The sequence below is a fragment of the Pongo abelii genome, chromosome 1 (genome assembly GCF_028885655.2).
Source record: "Pongo abelii isolate AG06213 chromosome 1, NHGRI_mPonAbe1-v2.0_pri, whole genome shotgun sequence".
Taxonomy (NCBI): domain Eukaryota; kingdom Metazoa; phylum Chordata; class Mammalia; order Primates; family Hominidae; genus Pongo; species Pongo abelii.
This window is the reverse complement of record NC_071985.2, coordinates 42,480,496-42,502,155: the sequence shown is the minus strand read 5'-3', so window position 1 is coordinate 42,502,155 and position 21,660 is coordinate 42,480,496. Positions and strand designations below refer to the sequence as shown.

General features: G+C 44.5%; 2 protein-coding genes and 1 non-coding gene across 6 annotated transcripts in view; 1 reads left to right on the top strand and 2 right to left on the bottom strand.

The window, feature by feature from the left end:
- Window positions 1–2,331: 2,331 nt before the first annotated feature.
- Window positions 2,332–9,789, bottom strand: C1H1orf116 (chromosome 1 C1orf116 homolog). The gene is made up of 3 exons (XM_002809530.6): window positions 9,143–9,789; window positions 6,523–6,700; window positions 2,332–5,121 (listed from the first exon to the last, which is right to left on the bottom strand). The coding sequence occupies exons 1-3, from the start codon at window positions 9,245–9,247 to the stop codon at window positions 3,596–3,598; spliced, it is 1,809 nt and encodes a 602-aa protein (XP_002809576.3). The 5' UTR covers window positions 9,248–9,789; the 3' UTR covers window positions 2,332–3,595.
- A 6,249-nt stretch (window positions 9,790–16,038) lies between these two features.
- PFKFB2 (6-phosphofructo-2-kinase/fructose-2,6-biphosphatase 2) overlaps window positions 16,039–21,660 on the top strand; it is a 46,652-nt gene continuing 41,030 nt past the window's right edge. For 2 of the 4 annotated variants that reach the window (XM_054542788.2, XM_054542502.2), the window contains exons 1-3: window positions 16,039–16,112; window positions 16,581–16,713; window positions 21,281–21,418. The gene's annotated coding sequence lies outside the window, so the exon portion shown is untranslated. The remainder of the gene's footprint in view (window positions 16,113–16,580; window positions 16,714–21,280; window positions 21,419–21,660) is intronic. The other 2 variants (XM_054542744.2, XM_054542470.2) reach the window with 1 other exon arrangement.
- On the bottom strand, window positions 20,275–20,381 carry LOC112131538 (small nucleolar RNA U13). Its single transcript, XR_002913581.1, has one exon. It is a non-coding gene; the product is annotated as a small nucleolar RNA U13 (small nucleolar RNA).

Sequence of the window (21,660 nt, the reverse complement as noted above, 5' to 3'; positions counted from 1 at the left end):
GCTTGGGTGAAGCTGAGTCACCTAGAGGCTGTGCCGAAGCCTGGGTGTGCCGTAAGTTTTGTGTGCAGCAGGCTCTATCTTTCTCTCAGAAGTGAGTTGGGTGAGCCCTTGGTATCCAACCCTCCCTACATTCACCTCCTTTGAGAAGAAAAAAATAAGACCCAGAAGGTAGTATTATCATTTATTGAGTAGCTACACTGTGTCCAGAACTAAGCTTTACATGTTTTATATCACTTATTTATCTCAACAATCTTGGAAGGATGGTATTATTTTCCCCATCTTATAGGTGAAGACTCTGAGGTTCAGAAAGTTAAAGTGATATCACCAGGGTTCCTGATTGGTAAGTGATGGATGCTGAATTTGAGCCAGATCTATATGCTCTATCATCAGTCTCCTGGGGAAAAGAGCCTAGATGTGTTCTATCTGCATTCCTGCTTAGATTCTGCATGACTTCTCCTGTCCATCCCCTTGGCCCCCTCTCCTCTAGTCCATGAGATTACAGCTTTGCACACTGACAGGAAGGTCCTTCTTAGCCTATACATACAGGCGTCAAAAGATGGAAGGGTTCATCTCACACACTCACAGACCATGTAGACTCTTCAATCTACACCTCCAGCTAGAACTCAGAACATTGACGGGGACCTGCTCTTCAATCTCTCACCTCCCCTTTCTCCATGAAATGAACTTTAACATTCACACACCAGCCCATCCCCAGCCTACAGGGCGGCCCCTGCCAGATCATGCTTCCCACTATGGAAGAAGGCATGTACGAGTGAGTGGGCTCATCAGTTGACCTCTGTGTGAGATGGCACGTGGTCCTACCCCACAGAGTCAGAGTGCAGAATTCCAAGGGTAGCACAGGTGTGGCAATTCAGAAGAGCAGCTGTCAACACATCTGAGGGCACAGACCCCCCTACCATGCCAGGCTGAGAGAGACCACCCCTGTATTTGGCAGGTGGCTTGTGCCAGTGGCATCAAGGCTATGGCAGGGTATAGCAGAGATCTAAGGCCAAGTGGAAGTAGAGCTGTTGCTTTGATTTTGAAAATCAAATAAATGACCTTTACAAACCTCCACCCACAATTCTTTGAAAAGGGATAAGAGTAACTCTGACTCTACTCTTACCTCCCTCCCCATCAATTCAAGCTGAATGAAGAGCAATCTTATGTGGATACATAGATACAATTACCTCTGCTCGGTCTAGCACCACTTTCAGGGAGGCGGATGTCCTCACTGGGCCCTCTTGCATCTCTTCAAAATGGGAATGACCAAGTTTGGATTTATTATTCTATTCTTGAATCCCAAAGACCATCCTTAGAGCAAAATATGCTCCTTGAAGGATGAGGATGTGGAGAAGCACGGTATCTTTAAATAACAAGGGAAGGGAGTCTCAGATTAGGAAAACTGGAGAAATGGGCATGTCAGTAGGATGAGGATGCCAAGTGGCAGGTGCAGGCTGTCTGTGACTTTGTTGTGTGTGGGAGAAATGAACTTTCTCAGGGTGTGGGAATGTAATAGGCTGTACTGTTGAACTTGACCATCCTAATCACCCTTGTGTGATGCCAGGGCCTCAGGTTCCACCCAAGTTTTACCTTACAGCTATTCCCAAGTTTCCCTATTAATCAAGGAAATTAATGAATAAGGAATAAGGTGATCATTCTTCAGGTTATGGGTTGAAATAGACACAGAAATCAACTCAGCTTAATAGAGCATGTGGAATCAGTCCTCCAGAAGGCAGCTTTCTCTCTCTCTGGGGGTGTATAATAAGACATAACTTGACCGGTTGTGGGAGTCCTCATCAGCCATGACAGACCAAGTCCTCACCCATGGCTAGGAATGAGGCACAGGCTTTTGGACGTGCGTGTATGAGCAAACGTACATAGAAACCGCCACACCCACACCCCACATACCATGACAGGGTGGAGTATTTGTTGTCCTTATGTTAACCTTGTCACCATTTTCAGAAATTCTGGGCTTTGATGGTGCTGCGTCCATCAGGACACAGTCCAGAAATTCTCAGCAGCCTTAAAAGGCAGCTTTCCAACAGCATTCCCTTCATCTGCCCCTCACATCTGGGCATCCTGGACTCCAAGCGGTTCACAGCCATAAGTAAGGTTTACTTCCTAAGGGGAAGCAGGAGTCATGTCTGGCCATGTCTCACCTCCAAGCTTGTATTTGCAAGCCCACAGCACCCATCCATAATACCCTCTTTCGGCATTTGCTCAAGCTGCACAACTTGGTCAGGGAATTTGAGGGGAGAGGTGTTCTGGTTAATGATGAGTTACCATATAGCTATCTTCCAAAGATAAAATTAAAAGCCACAGCAATAACTATTAGTTTGAACAATATTTAATCTCTGATGCTTCAGAAGACACTTTGAGATCTTGAAGGGCCTTAGGGCTGAGTCTTTGATGGTGACTATGGCTCCTTAGGGTGCTGTGTGGATGTACAAGAGCACTGGCTAAGGAGAGGTGGCAGCATGCCACGAGGGTAAGAACCTCAGCTCTTTCCCTAAATGGCAGGCTGACCCGGGTTTAGTCACTTCCCTTCCCCAGCAGCACTGGGTCAGAGCTTCTCTGAGGCCCCTTTTACCTCTGATATTCTATTAAGACGGGCAGAGGATGTATTGTGTGGGTTTTCTATCACTGGAACTGAGAAAAATTTAAAACTACCTGCATCAGCACAGAGAAGATCTGAAACAGTTCTTGGGTGTTTATAAAGCCCGTGGACTGGGCTCCCATCTTGATGTTAGCCCAGCCCTGGGGTCAGTGCAGACTGAGATAGGGAGCAGGAAAGCAGGAAGAACAGGAGTAGCAGAGTCAGGGACCACAGCACAGTTGGTGATTGAATTTATCAAGCCTGTGGAGAAGGACTCTCCCTGGTGGAGGTAGTGGCATAAATATGTGGTCACTTATCCTGCCTTCTCAGACCAACAAGAGCTGTTCTGCTATCAATCAACCGAGAGGTTGGGTTACAGGGACGTATCCTGTCTTTGGGACTGGTGATACTGAGAGGGCAGTGGGTGAAGAGATAACGAATCAGCTCCACTTAGCCCAGGCCTTGTCCAGAAGGCTGGAACTGAGAGAGGGATCTGGCAAGGTATGAGCCAGTCTCCATCCACTGTAGGGATTCCAGGAGGCCCATATTTTATGTGACCCTGCATTTGCTGGATGTAACTTTTTTTCAAGTCATTGACACGTCCATTGTCTCATTTGACTTTTCTTCTCAGCATGGCCAGCCCCTTCACTCAGCTCTGGCTAGGCTGGACTCTACCCAATGTAAGAAAACCTCTAACAAGAGCAAAATTCTGAACAGTGACTCATTGTGTTATATAAATAGCTTCAGTGATGTATCCAGCCCCACCCCCCACACACACCAAACACACACACACACACACACTCCCTCTTGTGGAGATCACCTTCAGAATGATCCATGTGGGAACTCAATGGCACAACACTGAATATAAATGTATGCTTGGACTCATATCTCTCCCTCCCATTCATCTTGAGCCCTGAGTGGCATGGTGGCAAAGGCTCCCAAGTGGACCATGTGTCTCTTCTTGTTCAGCCAGGACAGGGTCCGTACTGGTGGCAGAGTCTACTCCTTCAACAGTCCCAGCTTCTTCAGGGCCTCCATTCTGTGTTCATTGGGGACACCCTTTGGGGAGATCTTGACACTGACACAGGGGGGTCGAGGAAGCTTGTCACGGCTCTGTCCTTGGTAGGACAGGCGCTTGGAGCCCTGCTCCTGCTCCAGGTCAGCCAGCTTGCCTACCTGGATACCTGCAAAATCTTTCCCCGTGCCCAAGGAGGCCGGGCGGGGCCGAGAATTACGTAAGACGCTGGGCGAGATCTTGTCCAAGAAGGAGCCCTTTCCCAGAGAAGTGCTGGTTTTGGGGCTGGCGTCTTTCTCAGTTGAAAGGTAGCTGCTCAGTCCCACGCCTGAGCGCTCCAGAGTGTTGGACTTGAAGTTCATCTGTCTCAGGCCAGGGGTGTTGCTCTCCTGGAGAGTCAGCCCTGACTCTGGCTTTGGTGGAGTCAGGGGACTGTTTGCCCTCGGGGCCTTAGGGATAGGAATTGGCATAGATTTGCTAGCTGCAACATTGCCTGGAGCTGGAGACTTCATTGGCAAAGGTCCCTGAGCTGGACCTGGAGCTGGAGCCGGAGCTTGAGCCAGAGCCTTCCCAGCAGCAGGAATAGCTGCTGAGGCCTGGGCTGGAGTTGCAGGCTGAGCCAGACCTGGAGCTGGGGACGGATGCTGGGCACGTGTCTCCTTGGGTCTGATGGAGCTGGTGGGCTTACTTAAGTGGAGTCCAGGCTCATCTTGATCCTGGGGTAGCCCCAGCTTCTCTAGAGCTTCTTTACGTGCTTTTCTATGCTCTTGCAGTGAACAGGAGATCAGGCCAGAATCTCCAGGGGCAGCCTCAGTGTGGCGGGACAGCCAGTGCTGGGGATCACTGTGGAAACTGCTTCGGCTGCTCTTCAGAACAATATTAGGTGGCAGCTTCCAGGGCTTAGGGGTTGTGAGGGGAGCTAGTCGGCTGTTTGGGTCCTCCCCTGATGGGAGGGGAGCATCTTCAGCTCTTGCATTCTGAGGCAACCGTGCAGGAGGAGGCCGGGGTTGTTGTGCGTACCCGGTTGAGCCTGTTTCCTTGGCTTTTTGGGACATGGCTTCTGAAGCAGTCTGCTCTCTTTCCTGGGAGCTGGATGGCGTGTGGAGCTGGGGTGTGTGGCCCTGCTGTCCTGGCCCTTCGGGCAGGCTGGCTTCCCTACACTGCTCTGGCTTGGTGTCCCGGAAAGCTTCTGGCGGAGGGATGAGCACCACGTCCAAGTCAAGGGAAGCCTCTTGGGGGCTGGCAGGTGCCTGCCTGGGTTGGCTGCTCTGGCTCACCTGTTCCTTCTCAGGCTCTGGCGCAAGCCTCCCTGGTTCTCCAGGGGTGTGACTGCTAGCCTGGGTGGTGCTTTTCCTGAAGTTCTGGCTTCTGGCAATGTGGATATTCCTAGGGAGGCTGTAGGAGCCAGACCTGAGGCCTAGGCCCTGGGGCTCAGGAGGATGGGATGAGCTGGACTCAGTTACTGTCCTTGGCGCTTGTCCTTGCTGAGTGATGGTCTCCTCTGGACCTCCTGTGAGGGTCAGAAAGAACATAAAAGAGTGGGCAGAGGTGAGGGCCCTGCTGCAGAGGGGAAAGCAATGACTTCCTGAACTCTGATCCCAAACTAGCAATGAATGGGTTTTATTTTGTCTTGTTTTCTTTGCTTTTACAAGAGCAGCACTTTTGTCTGGATATCATTTAGACTAATAGATCAGTAATAGCAGATCCAGGGCCAGGCGCAGTGTCTCATGCCTGGCCCTGGATGAGACAAATCCCAGCACTTTGGGAGGCCAAAGCAAGTGGATCATTTGAGTCCAAGAGTTCGAGACCAACCAGGGCAACATAAGAGACCCCATTTCTACAAATAATAATAGCAGATCTTTTTTTGACTGAGAATTAATTTTTCATCATGGGCGGCAAGAGAGTGACCCGATTGCTCTAAGTTATTGATTTGACCTCTCCCTAGTTTTCTACAGAGGTACCAGGGTTGGGGATAAATTTGGGACAGTTCCTTCTAGCTATCTTGGGCCTCCCAGATAACTGAGCCCAATGCAAGCCTCTGAATAAGTGATTTGCCCTTGATTCAACAAGGCTTCTGCCTTCTACTTGCACTTTCTATGAGCATGTGGATGATTCTGTAATAGCCATAGTGTCCCCACACCAGAAAGTGACTTCTTTCCTTCCAGTGAGCTAGGCAGGTGCATCAGGCCCCCTGGGCCAGTGAATCAGCCTCATGGAGCAGGAAAGCCCTATGTCCCCATTTATAGCTCTAGCTCCAGGGAAGGTCTAACTAATTGTTAATAAACATTTGCTAAATGAAACAACACAAAACTGAAGCCCCAATACCAGTGGGACTATCCTCAGGAGTAAAAGGCTTCTCACACCCTGGGACATGTGGCCCCACACTCATGGCCACACTGTGTGTTGTTTTGTTCCCCTTCTGCTGAGCCTGAACACCACTGGCTTTCCACGCTCTCTAACAAGGGCCTCGAGGTGCTTCCCACTGCAGCTGGGGAGCCCTTCCCTCTCCTTATCTCTCCTACCCTTGTCCTCTGTGTCACCCAGATTAGCTCCCTAGACTGACTCAGTCTCTCCAGAGCCAAACACCCAGCCCTCCCTGACTCTCTCCCCCACCTCTGCGGTCATATCTCTTTAGAATTTTTCCACAGGAGAATGGGAGCTGGTCAAACCCCTTTCCCTTCCAGGGCTCTGATACTTCATAGACAGACATAGGAAGCTGGCTTGCCAGCGGTCCCTCCTTCCTTCCAGGGACAAGGCTCTGTTCTAGTCAGGAGAGTGGTGAGGAGTGTGGCTACACCTTCTTCTGCCTGTGACCCTTGGGGTAGAGGGCAGGTGAGGTAGAAAGTGGCCGGAGGGGACATATTGATTTTCTGGGTTTTGCTGGGGTTCTACCCCAGACGGTCTGCCTTACCCCGGGGAGTGGGCTGGGTTATGGGCAGTGCTCGGAAACCTCTGGGAGTTGTGGCTGGCTCAGACTCGTCAGTGGACAGTCCGCTGTCAGCCTCCGTGTCCAGTGAGCCAATGGTCTCCTCCAGGAAGAGCAGACACTCCTTCTCTTCAGCGGACAGGAAGTCGTAGCTGCTTTCACTCTGTTGGGGTTGGGGTTGGGGGCAGGGGCGAGGAGGCAGGGGGAGGGCGAGAAGAAGAACAGGAGAGGGAGAGAGAGCTGTGAGAAAGCGCTCCCTCCGCAGAAACTGGCGGGGCCTGAGAACCACCCTGCGGAGGGGAAGGAATGTTGAAGAGCTGGAAACCTTTCCCTCCTGCTACTCTGCAAAGCTGCTGGAGTTGCCTCCTGAAACTGTAGGCACCAAGGAGGGCAGAGTCTGTCAGGAGGCTAGCCCACTAGCGCCCAGCTCTGGAGCTGGGCAGGCACATGGCAGGGGTCTTTCTTTTGCTCAGTCCTGGTTGGAATGCTTAGGGGCACAGATTAGAAGCAGTCCCAATTTCCAATGTTTGGCAGCCTTTGTCAAACATCTCACTTTGGGCACCTCTGATTTAGCTCCAAATAAGAAGGGCAACATAACAATTTGACCTGAAACTTCAGTGGTATTGCTTTTAACTTTTAAAAGTACTTCTGCATACCTGATCTGGTATGTCAAGGACAGCATGAGGAAAAGCAGGAAATGCAGCCAGCTATGAGCTGCCAGGCCAGTAGGAACTGTGGCATGACTGGCCACAGATAAATGTACTAAATGATTTGTATTTGACTTTGAAATGCATTCCATATGGGATTTTTTCCCCTTGTACATTTACTTTCTTGATGACATTTGGCTCTGGCTGATGTTCAAGTAAGTGTGCATTTCTAAAGCAAATATTAACTTAAAGGGAGAGGTTGGTGGAGAAACTGGATGGTATGGGAGGAGGGAAAAGCAGCTTAGTATTAAATATTAAGTAGATCTTAAAGTAGATCATATTCATTATGAGAGAGTACATAGAGGTTTTTGGAAGAAAATGATAATGGTCATCTCAGACAGTTACTGTCTATGTTGTATGGGGCTAGAAGTTTGCTGGAATAGTTGCTCTTCCACAGAGGAGGTTGAAGGGAAAACAAAAGGGCAAATTGGAATATAAGAAATTTGGGCCAAGTCTCTTCTTGGCATCTCCACCCCTTTTTCTAATATTTGGGACACTTCAGAGTTGTATATTCTTCAGGCCCACTCAGATGGCCAGGAAAGATTTTGAGACAGCTCTAAAAATATCCTGGAGGGAGGGGAGAGGGTTGCGGAATAACCCTTCCAGTTGCCTCTGGAACTTCCTTTCGCATGTGGGCCTACATGTGAAAGGAAGCCCCAAATATAGCCCCTGGAAGCTCTGAAGCTGACTCCGAGAGTTTCTTCCAGCAAAATATCTTTATTGTCCTCTTCCTCCTAAAATAGCCTTGCCAAGGATAAGCTGACTCTGAGTTTCTCCTTCATGAATGATTCACTTTGAAAACCTTTAATCCCTGTCACATTCTGTGTCCAATGGTATGTGACTATTCACATTGGCCTCAGCCTAAAAGACATAGAAAGACGTCTCCACAGCCCCATTATCTAGGGTCAAAGTGAAATTTGTATGATTGTCTGCACTTTGGATTTGTGCATGTGTGTTTCTTTCTCTACTCCATTTTTACATATCAAAATCCATTGGTTGTCTTAAACATCTTGACATTCAGTAGACACCCTTAAAATCCTTAAATTTTCAAATACCTCTATAGGATACAATGCAAAAAAGCATAAATTATCCAGGATTCTTATGTATGTGACAAGCATGGACAGCAAATATTTGTGTCTGGATGCAGCACTGATTTACTCTTTCACACCAGCCTCACAACAACTGAGATTTAAATTCATGCCCAGAAAAATTACAGTTTATTAAATGCCACTCACAAGTAGCTAAACACAGTGACTTTGGAAGATTCTCAGTCTCTGCTCCTAGAAAGGCTGATTCTTTTCTATATAGAGGCATATGCTAGGTGCTTTACCTGTATCTCATTTACTCCCCACAAACTGAATTGGGTATGAACACTAACTATCCCATTTGAAAACTGAGGAGGCTAAAGCTTAGAGAAATTAAGTAATTTGCCCAAGGTCATACAGCTTATAAGTAGAGAACTCAGATCTGTTTGGTTCCAGAACCTAGGCTCCTAATTACCTATTTTCTTTGATCTTTGTAAGAGACTAAAGTAATGCTGCTCTTTGCAGAGAACTTCAATAATCCACGTGCTACAAGAATCTACGTTCTGGTTTCCACCATGACCTCAGATTACAGGCCTACTTTCTCTGCTCAACCCAACCCCCAACCTAATGAAAATCAGTGGAAAAAGTCTCATTTGCCCAATTGCTCTCTAAGGTCATCCCATCCTATTCTCTATAGAGCCAGGGCTGACTCAGGCAGAAAGCACCCACTGGTGGTGTGATTCACTCCCCAACAATGAAAGAGAAGGTGCAGTGAGCCAGGATGGGTGGCAGGAAAGGATAGGGCAGGGCAGGGCAGGGCAGGGCATGTGTACAGAGAGCAGACCAGGTTGCGGGAGGGAGAGTATTACGTACAGATCCAGAGCGAGTGGAGGTGCTGCTCATCATGCTGTCACAGCTGCCGACACGGGTCACGGGTTCTGAGCCAGGCCCCGCTGGCCACAGCTCCCTCTCGGGCATCGCCCGAAACAAGGCGCAGGGATGGCAAAGGGGGCTCCCAGAGGGGAAGCGAGGGGAAGTGAACAATGTCCCAAGCCGGGCCTGAAAAGAGAAGAATCAAAGCGACACGTGAGCCGAGGCTTTGGCAAGGCTCTGCCCAGGCCCTGGGCGGCATGGCGGGAAGGACACCAAGCAAGCAGAGAGCTGGAAGGGGGGCGTGAACAGCCACTGCCCAAAACCCCTGGCCTGCATGGAAGGACCCTGAAGCTGGCTCAAATACATGCAGGAGGACAGACTTAGGTGGTGGAGAGGCAGTCTAGTCAGAAAGAAGCTTCTACTACTTCTCTTACATTTTTCTCTGAACCAAGGAGCTTAACCTACATTTTCATTACTATAAGCAATAAATATTACAGGGGTCAATAGCTCGGATTCTGGAGTTAGTTGGGTCTGGGCTCAAATCCCAGTTTAGCCATTTACAGTTATGTGACTTGGGGCAAATTACTCTGAGTCTGTTTTTCCTCATTAAATAATGTTAGTATAAGGATTAAATGAGAGAACAGTTAGCACAGTTTAGTTGGCAGTAAATACCCTAAGACCTCATGAGTCAATAATTAACTATTATTCTTCTTGTAACAAGAAAAAGACAAGATCTATCTAGGATCAAACTAAATTGAAACAAGATAAACAGGATCTCAGAAAAGAAGAGTTCTGGTTTAATGGGAGACTGTAGACTTGAGAGAAGAAACAGGTCCCTTAATAATACCTACCTCATGGGGTTATTGTGAGAACATGTAAAACACTTTGCACAGCGCAAATTGTCACCTGCTATCATAGTCAATATCATCAACGTCAACACAACCACCACTACGATATCCATCTTTAACTCCCTAGCCTGGAGGCATAAACAGGACACCTGCAGTGGTTGACACAAAACTATTTTCTTTCTAGTGAATTTCTGTCTTTCTAGTGCCTCTGTTGTTGCACATATTCCCAATGAGATTCCCTAGCCTATGCCAAATGAACAAGAGAAATGTTCCATGTAGCTTCCTCCCAACTCCAATTCCTTAGAGAAAAAAGTTTCAATGTCATTCTAACAATAGTAGTAGCAAAGGAAGGCAGTGCCATCTTCCCTCTGAAAGTCCCAAGGATTTTGATGTGGCTGTTTGTGGGAAATACTTCACTGGAGACGGCAGGCCAGAAGTGAGTCTGCTATGTTAAAATGAAATTCTAAAAGAATTAAGATGAAAAGACAGTTCCAAGATCAAACAGACAGTTGGAGGAGAGCCAGGATTAGAATAAAGCTTGTCTGATTCTAAATCCATATTTTCCCTATAATGCCATGCTATATTTTCTTTCATCTTTCCAACCCTCCCAACACTAGGTAAAATGTCCTAGAAGAAAACATGATCTATTTGAGATCTGGAGGCTTGGGCTTTGGATGCCAGGGCAGATGTCCTCTTGGCCTCTGGTAATAATCACTTCCAGTGGCAAAGTCAAGTTTGGGCTGGGTTGGGTGAGTCAGCCCTCCATCCCTATAGAGCTGGCAAGTATGGAGCCCCAAGGAGCTCCTCTTCTGCTTGGGAGGAGTCTCTTAAAAGGGGCAGGTAGGGAGGGGCAGAACACTGGGGGGAAAAGAGGAGAGATCCCTAGTGAGCCAGACATCTGGTTCATAGGGGTCCAGATCCTCCTAGGAGATAAGGAGGGGACTGGAGGGGCAGAGACACCAAGGAAGCCCAATGATAAATAAACGTGGGGTGAGGAAACTCTTAGGGTTTCTTCATGAGGTTAGCTCCCCAATATCCAGAAGTTCAAAGAAACAGGAACATGAGAAATCATGTGGATGATGTTCAGTCATCTCAGCTACCCACTCCATAAATGATGACCAAGTTCAGGGAGGACTAACCCATTCCTAACATTGTGTAGGGTTGAGGCCACTATAGCAAAGGAGATCCATCTCTGTAAGTCTAGGCATACAGAAAACACTCAAAAAATGCCAAATCAATGAACTTGCCATCTGTTCTAGGGTCTATTGTGTTGAGCTTTTGGAAGGCTTCTTCTTAGTTTCTAACCGATTACTGTGAGCTTTTTCTTAAATACTTAACTTCCTGGATAATATATGGCTCAGTGAAATTTGGGCAATGTTTTCAGTTTAACTAACATTTATGAGCACCTAATAATAGGCGCTGGTGTTACAAAACTGTATAAGACAAAGGCATTGTTGTCAAAAAGTCAGTGTAGATCTAAGGGTCTAGTTTTCAGCTCCAATTTTCTTCTCCGTAAAATCAGGGCAGTAAATATTTAAAGTGACTCACTGTAATTAACATCATATTCTCTATGAATGGGTGAGCAGATGCTGCCTCTTACTTTCAGAGAAAATTACTACCCTTGTGCTTCTAAGTATGCTTTAGACTTTACAGAGATTTTCTAGTCTCTCTTTCCTACCAGGGAAGCTTATCACACTTTTGTTTCAGAACCTAGGATGTCTTCAAGTAGCTGGAAGAGATAAAAGTGGTAGGAAAAGCACTGCTTCACAAGAACACAGCATGCCATAGCTTGCAAAGTACTCTCAGATATGCTAATTCGATCTTCAGCATAAACTGGAAACATAGGCAGGATGTGACGTTTTCTTCATTTTACAGGTAAGAAAGTTATGGCTCTTACCACTAGCCCTTCCTAAGGGAAACAGGGAATGACCTATACATGCATATACAGGGCAGCCCTCCACAGGGCATTTCAGGGACTATCTGGATGCAAGAGGGGCATGCCCCCAAGAATGGTTACTAGCCACCCCTGACTAAAATACTAAAAGCCTTAAAACCCCCTTCTCCTTCTACTTCATACCTTAAACCCTGCAAATTATCTGCTTCAGCTTTATACTTCCAGACCAGTGTATTGCCCCAACAGCAGATATTTCCACAGTAAAGAAATGACACCAACTGCCAAGGAAGATCATGTCTTTAGGGATTATATAATCCCTGCAGAGAGGAATCTGAACCTGAAACCAAAGCTGAGTGAGGCGCTGTCACCTCATCTCCATACCTAGTTTTCTGACCTAAAGAATCTGAATGGTGAAAGCTGCATTTCCTTTCACCGACTTCACAACCTTGAACCTTGGGGCTCTTTCAGGGCAGCCATCGAAACCCTGATAAGAAGACTGAGAAACAAACAAAACACTCAAGGTGAGAGTTTGGTATCTTTTAACCCTTGACCTCTTTGGGAACTTAACGGGAGGAGGGAATGGGTTAAGAAATATGCAGCACCTATAGTCAGGGCCACCCATCCAAAGACACATTAAATATTAACTACTCCACTGACCAAAATACTAAATACTGCCAAGCCTTGGAGGAGAGGAAATAAAGAACAGTTGAAGTTCTGGCATCTGGAGACGGTGGGGTGGGGAGAGGGCTCCAGCTCCATTCCAGGTTGGCTTGTCTGTACTTTCTAATCAGACCCAGGTCCCTCTCATCCTCCTCCCACGAACCCCCTACATGTCCTCCAAGAGCTCTGCCTCTCTGCCTACTAGTCAAAGGGTTTCCTGTCTTTCAATCCAGGTGTCTCTGCTTCTTGTTGACTACCCAGAAATGTGCCTTGGGCTGGAAAATATCCTAAGAAATATAGCAGAAAGACTAAAACTTGCACAATGTGCATATCCATCTCCATGAGCACAGGGGCAAGTTTCTGTGTGTGTTTAGGCAACATTATCATCTTCCCTTTCACCAGTGGGTTTGAGGGAAGGAGCAGGTAGAAATACCCTCTGCATAGGAGAGCTTTGTTAGACACTGCTAGTGGTCTTTATTCCTAAGTTCACCATCTAGGGCAGCCCTCAGTCTGTGAGTGTGGGGTGTTGGCTCTGTGGTGTGAGGTGAGCTCAAGCCTAAATCTCCAGTTGCTAGGACTGGAAAACCCATATATTCACTCAGGGTTGCGTGTGCCAGGCCCTTGAGCCTGGCACTGAGGGCTTCCCACTTCCCTCTTCTCTGCAGCAGGAGGAAAAGAGTCAAAGTTAGGGACCAAAGGGTTAAACCCCCCAAGAGGCAACTTGCTACTCTGACTCGACTCCTACATCTGCCTTCCTTCTGCAGGTAAATCTGCCACACAAACTGCCAACTGGGACACCTGCAGGAAAACAAAACAAAGCCACCACCCTGGTCTGCTTCTCTGTCTGTGGACTCTGCCACACTACCTTGGCCTGAGCCCCACTTGGAACTCTAACTAGACTTGACATGCTGCCGCGAAATATTCATGTGGGTGAGGCTCGGCACAGCCAGGTAGCTTTCTGTTTGCCAGTCTCTGCATCTATTAACAGGCAGAGTCAGAAAGTTAATTGAGTAGAACCCAAATAAACTTGACTTTGCAGCTAGATTATCCATGGGTTTTCCAAAGATGAGCTGTTAGCTAGAGTTGAAGTTTTCTCCACGTGCCCAAACCTCATATCCCTTTACAAACAACCTAGTACAGCTCATGCCTAACACACCTGTACACAGAGAGCTCCATTATCACATGAGCATGATCAAACACACACACACACACTGCACCCACTATTTAAATAAAGATCGACACCGAGTTGGTAAAGCCACGGGAGAATTTCCTGTTACAGTCGCTATGGAAAACCAAGATACTCTCCCCCATTTTGACTCCCTCTATTTCAACTGTTCTTTTCTAAAATCACAACTCGATTTCAATTGTTCAGAGATGGAAATTTCCAAAACAAATCTATTTTCTTTTTCTTGCTGTTTGCACAATATGCCTATCCAACCTAAAGAGATAAATGAAAAAGAAGGTGCCTCCCAGCCCCGGTCTCCACAAAAATACTACAATCTCAAGTTGCTACCAACCTGATCTGATCCCAGAATGGACTCAGAGAATTGAGGAACAGAGAGGATATCTCCCTAGCTGGGGTATAGAGGGACACCTCCCCTGTAGCTCTCATTTCCCATGAAACCCCTTCCTCTTGCTACAGGATAAGCAATAGTTGGTTAGTGATTAACTCACCTCCACTGGGTTGGGGGCTGAAGAGAGAAAAGAAATACCCTTTTGTTTCAAAGGGCAGAGATGGAGACAGAGGCTGCTTCCCCTGCCTCCTACTGTTTTCTTCTCCTTTTGAACTCCTCCTGACTTACCTAGACAGGTAAATGCTTCATCTGTGCTGCCTGGCCTCCACCCTGCCACTGACTCAGCCAATCCTAGCCTCCCCTCCCTACCTCTCATTCCAGCTGTTTCCTGAGGAAGGGAATGGGAGGGGAATGAGCAGGGTGGTGCTGTTCCCTCTTAGCCAATCATCTCCTGCCCTCCCCTTCCCTGTTTAGAGCTAATAAAGAGCTCTTTAAAAAAGGAGGTCTAGAAGGAGGAGGAGCTGGTTTGGGCTGAGACTGGAAGGACAGGTGGCAGGGAGGGAGTAGGCAAAGATAGTATATATATTTAATGTTGATATAAAGGAAAGTAGACAGTCCTCCGGGCAGTGTGCTTTTCCATAGGTCTATGTGAAACAGATTTTTCATCTAGAACTACCTTCTTCCGCTTGGAGCTTAGTTTTCCCCTGAATTCTCCAAGCTAAACTCATTTGTGGTCAGTTTTGCTGTTAGCTTTTCTAGCTGTTGAAAGTCACTTTCTTCCCCAAGCCTACTCCTAGCTCATAAGCCAAGCAATTGCATTCATGTCCACTGAGGAGGGTGTCCCCAGGCTAGGGATGCTGTAGTTGGGCCAGTCTCACCCCAGTGCTTGCCAACAATCTCCTTGGCCTAATTTATTTCTGGGGGAAATAAAACCATTCATCCCCTAAGAGGTCCATGTCCTGATGACAGAGTGACTGGAAAGCTTGAAAGGAGAGAGCATGCACTCTGTCATTTGGTCCTCTGTTCTCTTTTAGCTGTTCACGGAAGGTGGCGATACATATTATGAAATAAAAACAAAACAAACTACCAACCAGTTTAGCAACTCTTGTCTCCTTTCATGGACTGATATTTGGCATTCGTAGGGAGAAGAGAGTAGGTAGAAGAATCTACTATTTTTGGGAAGAAATTTCCCTCCAGGAACAGAGATCACTCTTAACAGATATGATTTTTGCCTGGAAGCTGGTTTTTCCTACAGGTAGATTATCCTTGATACCTATCAGGATTTGAGGTATTCCACTTACTAGCATTAAAAGGTCAGGGAGAAAATTTAAAATCAATGTACACAATAATTGCCAAAATGTATTAATCTCTTGCTATTTGCTAGGTATTGTGCTGAGCATTTTCATGTATCTTTTAATTTAGTCTTTAACTTAAAAAAGTAGGCATTTGTTAATATCTAAATTTTACAGGGAGGTTAAAAAACTTTTTCAAGGCCATTTAGCTAGGAAGAGGCAGGGCAGGGATTTTAATTCAGGCAGTATAACATCAAGGTTGCTACGAACCAGCATAATGCTAGTCCGCCTCTATTTTGGAAGGAATCTCAAGTGGGAATCATGAAATACACAGATAATTTGCAAGTGTAATTCTAGCAATTAGATTCGTCCTTTTCTGTTTCATTTCCTACTTAAAGCTATTAATATGTTTTATAACAAGATGACACATGGCTTTCATCTTTTCTCTTTCTGTGATCATGGTTGGATAGGAAATAAAAAGTGCAGTGATCCTGGGGCCAAGGTAAAGATGAGGTGGAGCAGGACTAATGGATAGGAAGGAGGTTGGAGGAAGCCTGGGATAACCCAGTACCCTATCAGCAGCCTATGGATATCACAGCTGAATGAGCACTTCGGGCTATGACCTCTCTCCCTGGTGTGTCATTCAAACATGTATGATGTCATAATACTAACAAAACAGGAAGGGCATCTCCAAATCAGCAGTTCAGTGCAACCAGAGTCACACCCATGAATGAAGTCGATGAAGTTGATCCAGCTCCATAGGTGTGTGATTTGAACATTTGCTAAAAAAATGAATTGACTTATGAGAATTAACTTCCAAGAGGATAGTAGGCAACAGTCTTATTTGTGAACAGACACAGTTTTTCAGTTATAATAAAATTAGGATAACTAGGAGGAACCCCTATCTTTTACCAGGTAGAAGCAGAGACATAGACAAAAATCATCTTTCTCTTCCTCCCTTTCCTCTTAAAAATATTTTCTTTTTGTAAATTATGAAATATTTCAGATACACTGACAAACACAACCTTACCTAACATCCAGTTCAGGAAATAAAACATAAACATCACAGTCAAAGTTACTTACAAGCCTTGAGCCTCCCCTCCCCTCAAACACACATATGTCCTAGCTGAAATAAATCACTATTTCAAATTTTCTTTTTCCCATTCTCCATGTACTTAAATGTTTTCCATGGAATTCATATTGTTTTTGCTTTGTTTTATTTTTGCTTAGAAATATACCAAGTCTCTAACATTCCAAGAGAGTTGGAAAGGAGGCCTGGACTACAGAAAAGGGAGGATTTCCAGTCAGTCAAAAGCCTGAAAGAATAAGGCTTCCTGGTTGATAGAGGTCATCATTTGAGGCGGTATGTGTGTCATTGCTCTTAGTATGTAAATGCCTGTTTGATGAAACTAATTACAGCCCAGCTCACCTGACTCATTTGTTCCCTTTTCTCCATTCTTGCATGCTGTTGTGGTCAAGTCATCTCTTTGACTGTCAGAGGCTAGTTTATGATTTCCTTTCTCAGTACAACCTCCCCACTTAGGCACCTCCCTTCCCCCTAAGTGCACATGCAAGGTGTGTTAGTCCATTTGCATTGCTATAAAGGAATACCTGAGACCTAGTAATTTATAAAGAAAAGAGGTTTGGCTGGCATGGTGGCTCATGCCTGTAATTCCAGCACTTTGGATGGCCAAGGCAGGGGGATTGCTTGAGCTCAGGAGTTGGAGACCAGCCTGGGCAACATGGCAAAACCCTGTCTCTACTAAAAGTACAAAAATTAGCCAGGTATGGCAGTATGCACCTGTAGTCCCAGCTACTCGTGGGGCTGAGGCGAAAGGATGGCTTGAGACTGGGAGATCAAGGCTGCAGTGAGCCATGATTATGCCACTGCACTCCAGCCTTGGTGACAGAGCAAGACCCTGTCTTAAAAAAAAAAAAGAAAAAGAAAAAGAAAAGAAAAGAGATTTGTTTTGCTCATGATTCTACAGGCTGTACAGGCATGGTGCCAGCATCTGCTAAGCTTCTGGTAAGAGTCTCAGGAAGCTTACAATCATAACAGAAGGCAAAGGGAGAGCAGGCAGTGTCACACAGTGAGAAAGGGAGCAAGAGAGAGGAAGGAAGTGCTAACATGCGTACTCAGTATACATTTATTAATATTTATTTTATTTGCTATAATGACTCATTATTAACAATAGACAGGGCCATGGAACATACACTTACCGCATAGTGTGTTGTCCGTTTGCATTGCTGTAAAGGAATACCTGAGACCTAGTAATTGATACAGAAAAGGGGTTTAGCTGGGCATGATCTCATGTGAGAACTTAGAACTCACTCATTACAAAAGGACAGCACCAAGACATTCATGAGGGATCTGCCCCCATGACACAAATGCCTCCCACTAGGTCCACCTCCAGCTTTGGAGGTCACATTTCAACACTATATCACATGGCAAAAACTCTAAGCATGGCAGACTGAATAGACTGTAACCACTTGTCTCCTACCTGCTGGTGTCTTGGTTCCCAGAAATGTCACGTTTAATGGTTGACTCCACATGTCAGCATTTCCTGCTCTTGCTTTTGATTTGGTGTTACTGGATTCCTTTGAGTCACTAACATCTTTATGTTGATCGCATAACAGGCAGATTGGTACCACTATAAATTCATGAGTAACAACCTCAAATGGGTACTCTATACTTCAGGCAATTACTACTTTTCTCTAGGAAGCTGGATTTCCCATTTTCTGAGACCACTCTTTTTCTCTCTCCATAAACTGTCTACCTCTCTTTCACTCCATTTTCATATAACAACTTTGTCACCAATTTTGAAAGCTTCAGTATGACAATAGTAGTCAAGAGGCAGGAATGCCACATTCCCATCCCCAAATTTACAAACCTAATTTCCTTTGCACCCATTTTCTTCTTTTTCCCTGTCGGTACAACAACAACAAAAAACATGTTTTTCCTATAAAATCCTGTCATCCATTATGTGTGCTCTGAATCTCATTTCACCAATTCTATCCCTGTAACCTTCTCTCCTGCATCATCATTTTGACCTTTCTCCTAAAATAATTCCCATCAGCTTTTTAAAATCTGCTGTCAGTTACCACACATACCACTGCTTGTTAACTAATTTGTTAAAAATTACTTGAAAGTTAGCAACTCACTAACTTCCGAAATTTTGTTGCTATTATTTACCCCACTACCTCTTTGTCCTTGAGTAATTCCATTACTATCATTTTACTGAAGTTTTGGGAGAGTGGAGGTTAGTGAATATGTTCAACTTGTTATCTTTAACCAGACATCTCTATTTACTCTTCAACTCATTTCTCTCTGGCTACTTCCTCCTTGACTCCCCTAAAACAGCTCATGCTAAGGTCATCAATGAACTCCAGTTTGCCAAATCCTATAGACTGTTTGAATTCTTCTCTAACTTGTCTTTCTATAACATCCAACACAGCTGGCCACTTTCAGTTTTTTTAAAAAACTATTTTCTCTTGAATTCCGTGACATAAAATTCTCTTGCTTCTCTAATCTCTCCTGAACCCTCAATTATCCTTGGTGGCTCTTTCTTCAACTAACTTTTAATGCTAGTTCTTCTTCCCTTCCCTGGCTCCTTAAACGTTGGGAGTTACTTGCAGCTTGGTGCTGAGTCTTCCTCCCTATATACACTCTCTCTACTTTTTCTCTTCCATCCACACAGCTTTTATCTATAGGTCAACACGTCCAAAATTTAGGTCTTTGTCTTTGGATATATCTTTTGAACTTCAGACCTGTAGATGCCTACATGATCTCTGCTTTCACATGATTCACAAACATCTCAAACTTAACATGTCTTAACTCTTTTCTTCTCTATTCTCTCCAAATACTTCCCCCCTTCATCTTCCATGAATTAGTAAATGTCACTTTTTCCTACCAGTTGATTGAGTAAATATTATTCCACATCACCAAGTCTTGGAGATCCTATCTCCAAATTATATCTTACATTTATCCTCTTCTCTTGACATCTACCTGGCCCAAGCCATCATCCACTTATTAGCTGTTTGTCCTTGAGGCAGTTTAAACTTTATAATTCTCAGTAATCATATCTATAAAATAGAGATGATAATAATAGCACATAACTTACAGAGTTATTGTGAAGATTACATGAGATAATACATGAAGAGTGCTGAGTATACTGTGAGCACTCAATAAATGCTAACTATGATAATGCTCACCGTCATCACTTCCATATGTTACTGTAGTAGCCTCCTCCTCACTGGTACTCCACTTCCACTCCGCCCTCTTCAATCTCTTCTCCACAGGGCAGTTACAGTAAATTTTGAGGAACATCAATCTGATGCCTTCCATAAAATGCTTGAATATCCTCCCAATGATCTTAGGATAACTTTATTCCTTTACAGGAATAAACTTCATTGACTTTATTCATTCACATGTTCATTCATTCAACTATATGTTGAATGTCTACTATATATCCCGCCCCTTATTAGGTGTTAGGAATACAACAATAACAAAAGTCACAACTAGTTCCTGCCTTTGTGGAGTTTACAAACTAATTATGGGCACAAACATAAATAAGCAAATAAAACCTGTTAAATATGAATTCGAGGAAATGCTTAATATAGCTTATAGATGCTGCAAATCTGGATCCTTGCCTGCTTCTAATACTTTATTTCATGTCCCGTTCCCCTGTTTATCATACTGTGACCAGACTGGTCTGAAAAATATTTCATTTCCTTCTGCAACATCATGTTTGCAAATGCTATACCCTCTATTTGAAATGATTTTATTTTTCAACTGATTAGTTGTTATTTATGCTTCAGATTTCAGCTTAAATGTCACCTTCTCAAAGTCTTTCCCAGATTCACCAATTTTAATTCGATTCTCCCACCCAATTATTCTTTTCATAGCATCTGTATTTATTTTTCACATCAGACAGGTAATGTGCTGATGTCATAACAAGGTTTGAGAGAGTCATCACATCCTACACATAAGTGCAAAACCCCAATCATCACACTTATGAACTACAAAAGGATCTCATAGCACTTGTATTTTTATTTCTTTGTAGTGTTGTTTTTTCTTTCCCTCCAAATTATACCCACCACCTAGGGAAGTTCCTGGCATGACATTAGCATTCAGAAATGTTTATTAAATGAATTAATATTATTGCAATCTTGAGGTATTTGACAACAGATTTTGCAATAAGTAAAAGCTCAATGAGGATTTGTTAAACTATTTAACAATTTTCCGAGATAAATTATTACCTTAGCTTTTCCTAGCCAAATTCAAGATCATTTTCTTGGTCTTCATTGTAAGAGTAAGAAAAACAAGGCTAGATCTTTGGATGTTAAAGGATGAACCTAATGAGAGGGTAACTTTGGCAGTATGTCAACATAATGCAAAAAATCTGCTCCTTAGTTTTGTAGGTTTAAAAACTCAAATTGATCAATGTACTCCATAATATTAATGCTCTAGGAGAGGTAATTCAATCCAATAAAATTCATTAGAGAAAGAGTTATCAACCCCAATACAAAATAGTTAAGTCATAGTGGAAGAAAGTTTGGAATTCCATTAACTGTAAAATTTTGTCCATAATTAGGAATAGTAATTTTATGAAATATCCTACATAACAGACTCTAAAAATAGATTCTTATTCCATAAAAAAGGACATTTTTATTTTATTCAATATAAATATCCAACAGAATGGAAATGAACTGTGTTAGAAAAATATTTATGGTTACTTGATAAAGTGACTTTTCCTATTGGACAGTTCTAAATAAACACTGACAAATTCTTACAAAACCCTTCTTTCCTCCATTATTGAAAGAAAAATTATTACATCATTTGTTTCATACCTGATATTTCCAAGATTACATCGTTTTTTTTTTTAAAAAAAACCCACACTTTTATGGTAGTTGTTTCTTGATTATCTTAGGAAAGGTGCTGCTGAGGACTTCCAGTTGCAGGAATGCTGGATTGTGTAATTCAGACAAACTCTCCTGCTGTTTGCCGTGTAGAGCCAAAAAGATAGTGAAGAATTTGGCAGGCACTAAGGACACAGGCCTGGATCAAGGTGAGGACAGAGGTCTGGTGTGTTGTGTCCAACATTTGAGGCCAGCCACTTTTCCTCTGGAGACATTTGTCTATTCCAAAATGGGTGGCTGAGATGCTGAGAGGCTGAGTGGTACTTCTGACAGCTTAAGAGAACAAGGAGAACAGGCATCAGAGTTCAGGGTCCACCAATTAATGTGCTCTAGTGAGCCACACTCACTGCAGGTTGGGACCTCAGATAGCTGCACCACAGGAGTGAGCATG

Bases quoted from the DNA above. Each gene is read 5' to 3' on its own strand.
- C1H1orf116 (XM_002809530.6), bottom strand. From the start codon at position 9,247: ATGCCCGAGAGGGAGCTGTGGCCAGCGGGGCCTGGCTCAGAACCCGTG. The intron at 6,701-9,142 runs GTACGTAATACT...CAACCCCAACAG, and splicing joins CCTCCACTCGCTCTGGATCT to AGTGAAAGCAGCTACGACTT. The intron at 5,122-6,522 runs GTAAGGCAGACC...TGACCCTCACAG, and splicing joins AACCCAGCCCACTCCCCGGG to GAGGTCCAGAGGAGACCATC.